We start from the raw sequence: 13,630 nt of genomic DNA, 5'->3' as shown, positions 1-13,630 counted from the left end.
TTACATGCCTAGTTTCCAATGTGTATAATCTGGATGGGGAACACTGTACATCTTGACCCATACCCGTGTCTTCACATGTACGTATGTGGCTATCTGCTACCTATGGGGGACCTGATAAGCTACGACAGGAGTAATAAATAGCAGCTGTGCCGTGTTCTGGCCAAAACGGGGCCAACTCCATGGCGTCTAGGGCTTAGCTGTCAGGAGGTGCTGGGGGAGAGAGAGAGGGATGGAAGGCGGAACTGGAGTAACAGGAAGAAAGGAGCAGAGGAGGTCATGGTTCAATGTAGAAAATAGGGCAGTGGGAGAGAAATGCATCCGTGGATTAGAAAACTGGAGCGAGTAATTTGTGGGGAGAAGATGAAAGGTTAATGGGAGCATAGAAAAGTAGAGAGATGAAGTGATTTGTTGATGATGATAAACTTAATAGTAAGTAATGATGAGGCTAGTTACAATTAATGTATGAGATCATCTTCATGTATTTTTTCAATGTAACATTAGGGCAAATCCAATAAATAAAGCAAAGCATGCAACCCAGCAGTGCATAGTTCAGGCAGGCTATGCACTGCTGCCCGCCGTGTTGAGTGGCCAGATGGGTTGGTCACGTGTATTTTAAGAGCATGTTATGGTCAATTCATCGATTGTGTTTACGCAATGGATGTTTTTCCAATTATTTGGCCACTTGCAATATTCTTTTCAGAAAGATTTTAGAGAAGAAAAAATATTTGAAATGTAACTCTTTTTCAAAAGAAAATGACAGGCTGTAAAAAATAAATAATAAGGGCCACGGATGATCTATGGCCCTTATCAATATTATATATTTATTGTTTACATTGTAATGAGAACCATCCATACATCCATCTTCAACCACTTATCCGTAGTCGGGTCGCGGGGGCAACAGCTCCACCAGAGAGCTCCAGACTTCCCTCTCCAGAGCAACATTAGTGACTTCCTCCTGGGGGATCCCGAGACATTCCAAGGCCAGTGAGTCGATGCGTTTCCTCCAACTGCACCTTGGTCTGCCCCGGGGTCTCCTCCCAGTGGGACGTGCCTCGAGGACCTCCCTAGGGAGACGCCCGAGAGGCATCCTAACCAGATGCCCGAACCACCTAAGCTGGCTCCTTTCCAGGCGAAGAAGCAGCGACTCTACTTCGAGTCTCTGAGAACATTATTGCTTATTTTACTGTCCAATGACATGGGCCAAGTTATTGTGGAACATCTTGCTCTATTAGCATAAGACAACCAATGTAGGCCCACTACATTTCTGGTGTGAAATTGCATATAGTTTGGCCTTTCATTTGAGCTGTCTGGTAGTGTGTTTGTCTGAGTGGCATACATATTGTACATACTAGAGGGGGAAAAAGCGCCTTTCACAATCTACAAGCTTGAGCTGGTAGAACAGATATTTTCACAGAATGTTCACCTATTATACCCAGAATAGGGAGGGTGTGCTTAAGAGTCCTCCAATATGATCAGTGCTTTGGAGCTTATGTCATGTAAAAATAAACATGTTTTCTCTGAGGGTGCATTCACACCTGGGCACTTCAATGCGATAAAATGAACCCTGGAGCGTATAACGTATTGTGTGTTTGGTTTGCGCTAGTGTGAATGCCCGTACGAACTCTGATGCGAACTCTCTGGTCAGGCAAAAAAAAGTGGGGGTCTCGGTTCGCTTCCAAGTACACCAGACAGAGTTTGGTTCAGTTGTAGTGATTATCAAGGTTTTAATGTCAACAAGTCAATACTTAAAATAGAGGTAGCTCCTTTCCCAGGACACTGTGTGAGCACGGACTGTACCGATATACTTCTACCTTTCAGCTGGGAGACAGTAATTACTTGTACAGCCTACAGCGCTAAAGCCACATCGCACACACTCACGTATGTTTGCGTGCTCACTCACTCACTCACTCACTCACTCACTCACACACTCACACACTCACACACTCACACACTCACACACTCACACACTCACACACTCACACACACACACACACACACACACACACACACACACACACACACACACACACACACACACACACACACACACACACACACACACACACACACACACACACACACACACACACACACACACACACACACACCACAGGTTTACAGGTGTAAAACCTTGGGTGAAATTGTGTGCGTGTGTGTGTGTGTGTGTGTGTGTGTACACAATCTATTTAGAGAGAGTGCGGGAGCCTGGGAGGGGGTATACAAATAAATACACAACACTTAACACACATACGCAGCCACACACACCGTCAGTGCAATTACCATTTCATGGCGCTAGCCTCTCAGAGATCAGAGAGGAAGGAGCAAGGATTAAAACATGGAGCTAAGGCTCCCTGGAAACACTTTTAAATAGCTTAAGTGGGCTATTAATACTCGACAGGGATCTTAGGACTTAGTCTTCTTGGCACACTTTCTCTCTGTTGATGGAGCTGAACCTGAAAATCTGTTGTTCTGGCTTCAGGCACCTGCAGAAGACGCGGGTTTCAATGTGAAAGCAAAGCAAAGGCTAAAGCCAATTCATACCATCCATCCATACCTGACTAACACAAGACGTAAATAGGTTCTACGTTTTATGTTGCACTGCCAATAACTGAGGGGAAACAGTATTTAATGTTCTTTATGTATGCAAGTACATGGGAAAATGACAAATAAAGTGAATCTGATTCGGAATAAGGGTAGCAGCGTCTCAGCAACGCTTTCTCCTTCTGGTCAATTCATTCCCTACTGTACCAGACAGTGCCACTACAAAGGGTTGAGCCTTATATCTAAGTTCTCTAAGCTATGGTCAATAGGAATACTTATGTTTCTATTTGTGGTTTAAATTAGTACATTTTTGTAAGCATCTTTAGCAAACATAGCTCATAGTATTAGTCACATTACATGTTTGCCGTCTTTAACAACAAATGGGCAGAGGGGAACAGCTGATTATTGGCTCCGGTATTTGGCTATCTAAACACAGGTTCATAACTTGTAGATGCGTGTTTGTGGGAGAAATCCCAGGGTAGTTCTGCTTGATGTTATTCAGCCTTCCCTGCTAAATATTCGCATCTGCCACTGAAAAACTATAATCGATCGATCACTATTGATAAGTCACACTTTGTTCCGTATTTTGGGTTTGGAGAATTAATATGACAATAGTTTCATGACTATAGAGTACCGAAGTCTGACGTTACTTTCAGTAGAGGGCATCAGTCCCCAGGTTCATGTATTTTTTTATTTGCATTGTAATCTCCATAGGGGGATTTTAGGTCGCTTCATATAAGAACTGTGTTTGAAAAATAAACCGACCACCCCGGCCTTTCTGTCAGGGGAGTGGCTGTGCGTCGTTAATGATTTCCATTCATATTTGATACAGCCAGTTTCTGGCGAAAATGGAATTAATGTGGCCGCAAAAGCCTTGAAACTACATATGAAGGCAATGTCGCTGCTAATATACGTCATGCCCAGCTGTCAACACATTGCGTTCCTGAGATTCCTCGTTGACGTAAGCTCAGCTGGTGGTGACTCGACTCATACTAACCACGAAACATTAAATATCAATAAAATAAAAATAAAAATAAACGTAATTAACATTCCGCGACGGGCAGATGCAGCCACCCGTCTTACAACCACCACCACCACCACCACCGGTGACCGACATTTTGGACTTGTAAAGAGCTCTACTTCACACCCTCCAGTCCCATAAGGGACCATGTCTCTCCAATGTATCTGAGGAGCCCATCTTCACCATACATTTACAGTAGCTTAGTCCCCAGGTCTGGAGTTTTTACAGCCCCAGGACTCACTAGGCTTCCAGCCCCCCCTTACCTCAATATACCTGAGGGCCACCCCAGCCCCACTTCACTCCTGCACTGGTCCCCTCACTGACCTCCAAATCCAACATCCACCCCTCATGCTCCCCTATACCCGCCCGAGATGCACCATAGCCCTCCTCCACTCTGAATTATATATATATATATATATATATATATATATATATATATATATAATTATAATATAAAATTATATATTATTTTTTTTACAGTTGCGGGTATCCCAACTTTCAGCAGCCGTCAAAGATTTCCCTAGGCTAGGGAACTTGAATTTCAACCTTTCTGAAATGTGCCAAGTACTAGACTAGCCTGATTATCAGACTGAAGCTTTCAGTTCACTCAGTGGAGTGGGCGGGGTCTATGGGCTTGAACCAGGCTACTACTAGACAGACAGACCATTACAAACACATTTGTGAAGACATTTCTTTATAAGGAATTTATTCCAAGAATGGACATTTTTCTGATTACTATATATATCATGCAATGTGGTATGTAAATAAACTTGACTTGACTTCAGTTACTGAACTATCTAAAAGATATGATTGCCTCACAACTAGACTGTGACTTGAGTCATTGTCTTTCAGCTGCCAACTACTGTACTGTACATTGATGCTACAAAGGTTTTGCATACGATTTGCACAGCCCAGTTAGACTCTGACAAGATAATATCCTCTCTTTGCATCATTCAATGGAAATGATGTGCACAGTGCACTATGCCCATCCATTTCTCTAACTTACCAGGAGACTGATATATACTACTGTTGTCTGTATTTGGGCCAGCAAGTGAGAGCAATGCCCTTAATTTAATTGAAAATGTCTGGCCTACAGCTTTTTTGTTAATCTGAAGTAAATTACAGTAGGAACAACACACAGTACCTGTATCGCTTACCTCAGCTCAGTCAGCTGGACAGGTATATATATTCACATTAATCAAACGTGCTGTACTCACACCATTTGCTATTCCGACATGCTATTCTGTTATTCATCCACACCGACATACAAGTTCATTCTTCAGTCTGAAATTATATTTATAGGAGTATAAAACATGAACAGCTACACTCCCTTTTGTTTCAAGAAGAACATTTTATTAGCCACTACTTTTTTTCTCACAAAATCTCTCACCACTGTCGCCAGCCACCTGACCTGTCACAGAATTCATAGCATTTGAATACCTGTGCTGGCTGGGGCCATAAGTATGACACGTATGCAGTAGGCTACACAAAATGATGCTAAACATAAATCTATGCAAAGATCATTAAAGCATACGTCACATAAGAAGGTGCATATCTCTCCACATGCTCAGCAGGTGGTGTAGGCAGGTTTTCAAGGAATATTACTTGGCTACAGTGTCACAAGGAATCCAATAAAATGTCATTGCAATGCCAACGTTCCTCGGTGTAAAATGTGTTTATTATGCTCAACATCAGATAAGAATTTGCCCCATCCCATATCATTGCCCATTATATTTGCATTCAATAGACATGTATCCTGGGTTAGTCGGTTCAATGCACCTTTCCCCTGACATTAAGAATGAAAGGGGCATTGCCGTCACTGTGGATGTTGGTGACAATGCCACTGACAGCTGTGTGCAAGATACTGCCAGCCATGCACTGGTCCAGCAGAGAGAGAGCGCTACAGTCTCCTCTCCTCGGGTGGCTGTGACACCTGCCTAGCGGGCACCATTCCGTTTGTTGTTTTGCCATTATTTTGAAGTCCCAACCACGTTTATTTTATTTTTCTCTAATGCCCTAGTATAAATATATTTACTGGACAAGCCAATTACACCAACTCCCTTTTTATACTCCCGTTTGATATGCCACTACAAAGGCTGTCAAATAATATTGTTTATCATTTCCTACAGCACCTCCTCAACTGTTTTCAAGTTGCACTTCTTTTTCAATGTTTTCTCAGACATTATTTGACATTTTACCTACACTAATGTTATACTTGGGAATGTATTGGGTGTATTTGGGAATGTATTGGTATTAATGGGTTAATTGATTTGCATACAGTATAGAACAAATAACCCAATTTGTTTTTCTACCTCCACGTTCAATTTCATATTTTGAATCCATGAATAATATTTTTGATGGTATAGTGAAAAGCATATCTTTAAGGATATCTAATTACCACTGGTATACCATAGTACCATAATACCTTGAATGATACAGGTCAAGATACAGTACTATACATTCAGGCAGCAGAAGTTGGGTGACCAAAGAATATTTCAAATAGCAGTACATTTTAGATGGTGAACTACTGTATAGCAATACTGAGCTAGAGAATTGCAGATTGTTTGCTGTGCTGGTGGTGAATGACTATCTCAAAAAGTTAAAAACAGTTGGTTCCTTGTTCAGAGCTCTGATAGTTCTAACTTCTGAGAGACTGTGGTGGCTTTGTGGCAGCATAGGCATTTGCCTGACCGGTAGCTGCACAAGTATGACAGGAATGACAGGAATGTGCTAAATAAAGTACTACAATCCCATGGTAAAAAGAAGCTGTTTCAAGTAGATGTAATTGGCATTGAAACTTGGGTCCTTTTGCCCTAAAATAATTGCATATGGTGTTGCACACCAAAAAAGCTGATCTGCAAAATGCAAACTACAACGACATGACATGCTGTGACATGTTATTAACGTATACATCTGCCATTGTTGTGCGACACCAGTACTGGATAAATCAGGCTTTAGAGCCACACCACTAGTCAGGCAAAAAATAGTGCTATTTAAAAACAATAATAATTGAAAATGGGAGAAACCTTATTCCAAAACAAGACCGAAAGAGAGGCACAAAATGGGTTAATGGTGCAAACCTACTTTTCCCCCTCAGGAGAAGTTGCAGTTGTAAATATGGTACCACTGTTCCACAGAAAATATATGTGACATACTGCCGCATTACAGAATATTACCTTGAACTTCCAACTAACTAAAACCCATACACCTCACAAAATTGATTAACAATAATTCTCCCAGTGGAAAAGGTCATTATGACATAGCTTAGGAAAGATGCTGGTTTGAAGCTTGAAAATGATGTCATGAATGAAGGTCAGCAGCATGGAAGCTATACAGAGGCTTTAGAGGCTGTGCTGTTCCTTACACACAACTGGAAAGGCTCGCACCAGAGGAAAGGCCAATGGGTCACCAAAATCAGTAGCGCTAATCTTCGGACCTGAAAAAAGTTCTGAAATGAAACCCTTTGTTGTGGCATCCAGATCATATGGATTTATGACCACTCTAGGACATTTATAGCAGCAAGGCCACATTATTGGCAACTAGAAAAAGTGCTCCTCGGAGCACAGGTCTCCAATAGATCAGGAACGTTTGTATGTTTTTTTTTTACAAAAATGGGAGCGCTATAATATGGCAATGTTAAAAGGGTGGCATTGTTCCTCAACATAGTGGAAATGTGGCTGAGATAAAATAAAGACCTGCAGTATAGCTCCCTAGATCATATATATAACGTTTTCTCATCTTGGAATTTGATTAACATTGAGAGACAAAATCTTGGTCCTTCTTGAATGAGTACACATGGACCCTTCTTCAAATAACAAAACATTAGTCAGGATGAGCCCATCTAGGCAATTGATATTGCCTAGATGTATTATGTGAATTAACATGAAGGAATGATCTTCGATTGATGCTTAATTGACTGCCCTTGCCAGTGACCTCAACACTTTTGTTGTTGGCGGCAGGGCCATTAGTCTGTTCTGTGCTCTACTGCCTTAATCTATAAATTCTTCTGGCAATCCTGTCACTGCTCAACCACAACAGTATCACTCCATCACCCATTCAACCCCTTTCCAATCAAACCTCAGAGGCAAGAAGGTGTCCCCCTGACACCATTGTTGTCAACTCATTGTTGTCATCAGCATGGAGGAAATCACTGAACTGATCTAATCTAGGACATTCAGGCACAGCATTGACAAGTGAAGTCCCATCCAACCAGCGGTTGACACTAAAGGTTGCCTGACTGCCCGTGACAAGTAAATAAAACATTCGGGCAAGTGGAGTTTGCTTTCAGATTGCCCGACGGAGAAGTCAGTGCATTCCGTCTTTATTAAATATAATTGCCTATTCATGAAGAACAATGCTGCTAGTACTAGCAGTACTCATTCTAGTTTTCAAAGTGACTGTCGCCACTTGTTAGTTATCGATTGGATTTAACATGAATTTGTTCAACAAGCGTGTGTGTGTGTGTGTGTGTGTGTGTGTGTGTGTGTATGTGTATATATATATATATATATATATATATATATATATATATATATATATATATATAGCCCATTTTTCGGAGAGCCCCGAACTGAGCTCATGCTTTCTTCAATGCATGAGGAGTGAGCAGGCCGTTTCTTATCACCTGACAGGGGGGAGTTTCCCCAGTAGGACATAGCGTGTAGAAGGAACACGTTATTCCAACCAGCTCCTTTCCCCTTCATCAGGTGCCCAGGCTAACCAGGGGGGAGGCAGTATAGAGACCAGGATTATTGCATTTTTTTGTGAGGGCACCTACCCTAGGGGCCCCGGGGAGAACATGCAAACTCTACACAGAAAGGCCCTTTCGCCAACCCACCCTAGGGGATGACGTGGAGGAGAGAACACACCCAACGCCCACAGCATCCCCGGTGGGAATGGAACCCAGAACCTTCTAGCTGTGAGGCGACAGCGCTACCGACTGCCCCCCAACAAGAATACATTTTACTTATAATTTTACAATGGAGGATTTACTTTTTGGGCTAGTGAACATGACCTTTGGGCAAGTAGAAAATGACCTGTACTTTCTTTTGATTGTGACCTTGATCTTTGAAACTCAATAATTAATGATATCTTTGGGACATTCACGAATCACAATTCAATCCAATTCTCCAAAACTCTGTACATCTGGTCCCAAAAGGGAATAAGTACTTTAGGGGGAAGCCGAAGCCACCAAGTTTCATGAAGATTGACACAAATCATTCCAAGTATTCCTAAGCCAAGTATCAATTAGCAAAGATAGCTAATAAACACATAAACCACACAAAAACAGACAGGACTGATATAACAGCTTTGAAAACCTTGTACTGCTCTATCTGAAAGTTCCAAATGCTATCATGCCATCAACCCAAGGAAAACATTTCTTCGGTTTTGTTATCATTGAATTATTCACAAGGAGGTCAAGGGAATCCATGCACTGATGGCAGAGGTTTGTAATTATTCATTGTCGCAAAACTTTGATACATTCTATTTGCAACACATTTTCTGGAATAACACAGGATGTGATCTTACCTCTGAATTTCTTGGGGGGATTGTTGAGATCGCCTGTGTCTGGTTGCACAACACATCGGTCATCCACAAGCCTGGGAACAGAGCCATTAGAGTTGTCAGCCAATAATCCATGATATCAGCACTCTGTGACCAGTGCACATACAGTGCACACTAACACCAACCAATCCACACTCATCTCATCATTAATGTCATTCCAACTGTGCCTACTGTAACTGCATGTTGTCCTGTTTGTTTGTTTTGCTCTCAATTGGCTGCTCTTTTTAATTTATTTTAAATTCCCAATTCTTTATCACACAATTTTTGCAACCCATTTTTCACCCGGTGCCAATTGCCTAAGCTGTAATCCTGGTCGCTACTCTCCCTCTGCCAACCTGGGGAGAGCCCGAACTGAGTTCATGCTTCCTTAGATGCAGGCCGCTTCTTATCACCTGACAGGGGGGAGTATCCCCGGTAGGACGTAGCACGTGGAAGGAACACGTTATTCCAACCCTTTCCTTTCCACTCCATCAGGCTGACCAGGGGGAGGCAGTATATAGACCAGGATTACTGCATTTTTTTGTGAGGGCACCTACCCTAGGGGGCACGGGGAGAACATGCAAACTCGGGATATGGGCGCTGATGATGCAGAGGAGAGAACACGCCCACAGTGTCCCCGGCGGGAATCAAACGCAGGACCTTCTAGCTGTGAGGCAACAGCGCTCAATGCTTTAAAGGCACATCAACAGCATACTGTAGCAAGTCAGGGAATCTACTACACCAGCTGTTTCTATATGGGGGTACTTGTACCCTTAGAGGTACGTGGAGGTATGTGAGGGAAAAGTGGAAAATATATTAATATGAATACCGGTATGTTTAATAATAAAACATTTACCATCTTTATGAGAACCTGCTAAACTGTGTTAATAAAAAAAACTGTTACTGTAACTGAATAGAAAGCAATACTTTGCGAATTGCGAATATTTGCGATTATGCAGTTTGTTTTTTGGATGTTTGTTTTTTACACTGGACTTTTGATGTCAGTAAGTAAAATGTGAAAAGGGATTCCGAAATCAGGGAAAGGGGGTAATGAACCCAAAAAGTTAAATAAAGTAAATAAAGGAACAGCAGATCTGTAATTCTGCAACTAACAGTAACACAGCAATATAAACATAATATGATTTATTTTCTTTGCAACAATGCGATGTGTTGTGAGCTTATAGATAGCCATTTAGCCATTTTTGAAAATCTGGAAAATTTGGATTATTGGTTCTTATTAAGCCATATCACCCTAGACATCTTTCATGTGCAAGGTGTCATCACTATCATTAAGGATGATTGATCACCTGGTATTATTATGACTTCCTCTCCTTTATATTCACACAGATGAAGGATGGACAGCTAAAAAAGTGTCATTTTGTCAATTTGAGGCATATAATGGAACAATAACAAATATGGACTTATATTTCTGAGTGCGACCCTCCACGGTTTGCTTTGTTGATTATTGGTACTGGTCATTGTCAGTCTCATTGTATAGTATATTTAGGTTATTTGTCATATCTGCCCTGTGTATTTTTTGTTTACAAAGCCTAAAAAGCTAAAAGAAACGTAAGTTCAAATATTCAAAGACAAAAACACATGTTAATCACAATTTTTTTGTACAAGCCTAGAAAGATTTGAGTAGATCCATTTCTCAAACACACTGACTACAGCTTTTCAAGGTACCCAAAGTTGCTTAAACTTGCCGTCCTCATTTTAGTGGAGATGAAACAGACAGTAAGTAGCCAATGCCAAGTCAAATACAACACCTCGGCAGGGTTCTTTATTCAGTCTGATCAGCCATTTCTTTTTATAGCTTATGCCGTGTGCACTGTAGTCTAAAAGGCATTGTGAAGAACTCAAGGAGGACAGCTTGTGCTCTGAGAACACATTATAGCTCCCATTGCCCGTGTTAAGGTCACAGGTTGATTTATCTGACATGAAGAAGAGGATAGAGTGTCAACAGATTTCACAGTCTAGGTACACCGCAAAATCACTATAAATAAAAGAATATTGTAGAGTTATTATGTAAATGTACAAATGGAACCAAATGGACCACTATGGGTACAAATGGAACCAACTAACACTGGGTATTTGACTGTGTAGAAGAAGGGCAAAGCATCACATGAAGCAGACGCAGCTTGCTTTTAGCTCTCATACTGTACACCCCATCAATAGAAAGACCCTGAATGTCCTCTCTGAATCAGCTGTGGTCCAGATGGGTACAGCTGTCTCCTGAGGTCATATCACCGATGACATCAACGCCTTTATATGATTAGGCTATTTATAGACAGGTATGTCTTAAGAGTCAGGCAAGGAAAAGGGGGGGGGGGGTCCTAGTGATTACAAGGCATAACATCACACCGGACGTGCAGTTTGATAAATGAGCACTTAAAATCGTGCACAGACTGCACACACACATTTTGTTGCCATGGCTGGTGACGCACAGCGCGGGATTAGGAAAGACTGAGGTTTTTGTCTGAATGGGGCTAGATTTAAGGGAGGGCTGAATGATTAGGGTTAAAATTATAATCATCCCGATTATTTTTGCTTAATATTGTACTCGCCATTATTAATCACAATTATTGTGGATTATGTTTGTGATGTCTTTGTTGCTCATTATGCTTATCTGTATCATACTGTATCAATGGTCAAATTGTATGTAATGATCTCTGTAATTATATTATGCCTCCATTAGCCTGATGGAAAATGGAAATGTGTTGTACATAAATGTTCTAGTTATTAACCATTTTGTATCAGTGAGGAGGGCATCTAGCCTGGCATGGCCAGACGAATATCACTGCATATGTCTCCAACATCGGTGTGGAAGATTTATTTCCAAGGGGCGGTTAGAAACAGATTCCAACGTCACAGCAAAAATGGGTCACTTTGAATAGTGGGATCTGATTGGTCACCCACAACTCTGGTGTGAGCGAAATGCAATTCAAACTGAGGAGTGCCAGACCAATATCTGCCCATGGCATTATTTTCCTGTGGCAGATCTGTCTGCCACAGGTTTCCAGGCTAGATGGCATCAGCTGCCAGATCAGGATTGAATCAAGTGCCAGGTTTCATTTTCATTGTGATTATTTTCAGTGCCTTGCCTAGGTCCCTAGGTTGGGGGGATGGGTGTTTGGGTGCATGGCATATAGTAGTGACTGCCAGCTAATGACGTGGCATGAATCACGATTAAGAGGAAATATTGTAGGGCTAAAAGGTGAGAGGGAGGAGAGAACAACACAGATGCTATGATCATTTTCACCATGGGAGAAGGAAAAACAAATGGAGTAGAAAATAGAATGGAGGCAGGGGAGAGGAACAGGCTTCTGTGACGTAACAGGATGATATCAGTCCTACCAGACAGGCTGTCACAGCATTGTTCCATTCCATCATGTCTTTATGTACAGTATTGTGTGTCTTTTGCATGTGTGTGTGTGTGTGTGTGTGTGTGTGTGTGTGTGTGTGTGTGTGTGTGTGTGTGTGTGTGTGTGTGTGTGTGTGTGTGTGTGTGTGTGTGTGTGTGTGTGTGCAATTAGTGAGAGGGGATGGAGTAATGCGTAGTCTATGTGCCAGTCTAGGTCCCAACCTTCTGTCAACCAAAGTCCTATTCATGAAGAAAAGTAAAGGGTAACACTCATATGTTTATATTTACTCTTTCATCTAGATTTGTATTTTCACATTAATCCAAGCTATTAATCCAGTAAACTTAATGTCAGCCTCTTTTTACAAATCCCATCCTATTCATTTGTCTGGCTCATATCAACCATGTTAATTATCATATCATGGGCTACCTGTTTTTTTTGTCTACTACTACTGTGTGCCCCACAAGGGGGGGGTAGTTGTCTCCGCCAGGCGGAACAGCAGGGGGTGGCAATTATGTTAACTCTTGAACTGTAGGTTTCCTGGACGCCAGGGATGCGCCATGACGCTCATGGGTGGCAAATCTTGCACCGGACGTTTGATGAAATACATGGCAGTGAATGGAGCCAGCTGGACCAGCTCTTGAACAAACACTATTTATGAACGATTGCGACCTTTGTCATATAATCGATTCAGGAATATAATATCACCGGTAGATCTCGCAATACTTGGCACATTCAAAAACGTACTTTGTGCTCTTTGGATACCTCTATAAAATTACACAGTGTACACATCGAAAAGCAACACATTAGGCAATGATGTTCTCTTTTACTTTCCAGAGCGATTATTTTAAAATGGTCAATCATTCAGAAATAATGTTTGTTCATATGCTTGTCCACTCTGCTCCATTGACTCCAATGTATTCCACCAGAGTTTCGGCAGAAACTCTGGTGGATTCAGTGACGAATCTGACGAATCTGACTTCCGGAATTGCAGGGTAGAGAAAATGGCGTTGGCGATCCTTCCTTTCATTTGTTCCTAGGATTCCTGACACAACTCCCTGTATAGGCCCTGTCCATTTCTGCCTCACTATAGAGTGTGTGTAGAATGTGACTAATTGTTGCAGATACATGATCCCCACACCACCACCACCAGTTAACCAAG

The 13,630-nt window shown here is 41.7% G+C and overlaps 1 protein-coding gene across 16 annotated transcripts in view; it reads right to left on the bottom strand.

Annotated features, from left to right (window-relative positions):
- Window positions 1-13,630, bottom strand: part of itpr1b (inositol 1,4,5-trisphosphate receptor, type 1b) — a 118,568-nt gene that overhangs the window by 103,040 nt on the left and 1,898 nt on the right. For all 16 annotated transcript variants that reach the window (XM_079510905.1, XM_079510919.1, XM_079510916.1 and 13 more), the window contains exon 3: window positions 9,092-9,162. In XM_079510905.1, coding sequence (XP_079367031.1) covers window positions 9,092-9,162 — 71 coding nt within the window. The remainder of the gene's footprint in view (window positions 1-9,091; window positions 9,163-13,630) is intronic.

This window comes from Electrona antarctica (assembly GCF_951216825.1).
Source record: "Electrona antarctica genome assembly, chromosome: 9".
NCBI lineage: Eukaryota > Metazoa > Chordata > Actinopteri > Myctophiformes > Myctophidae > Electrona > Electrona antarctica.
The sequence above is the reverse complement of the archived record's forward strand: the minus strand, read 5'-3'. Positions and strand labels throughout refer to the sequence as shown.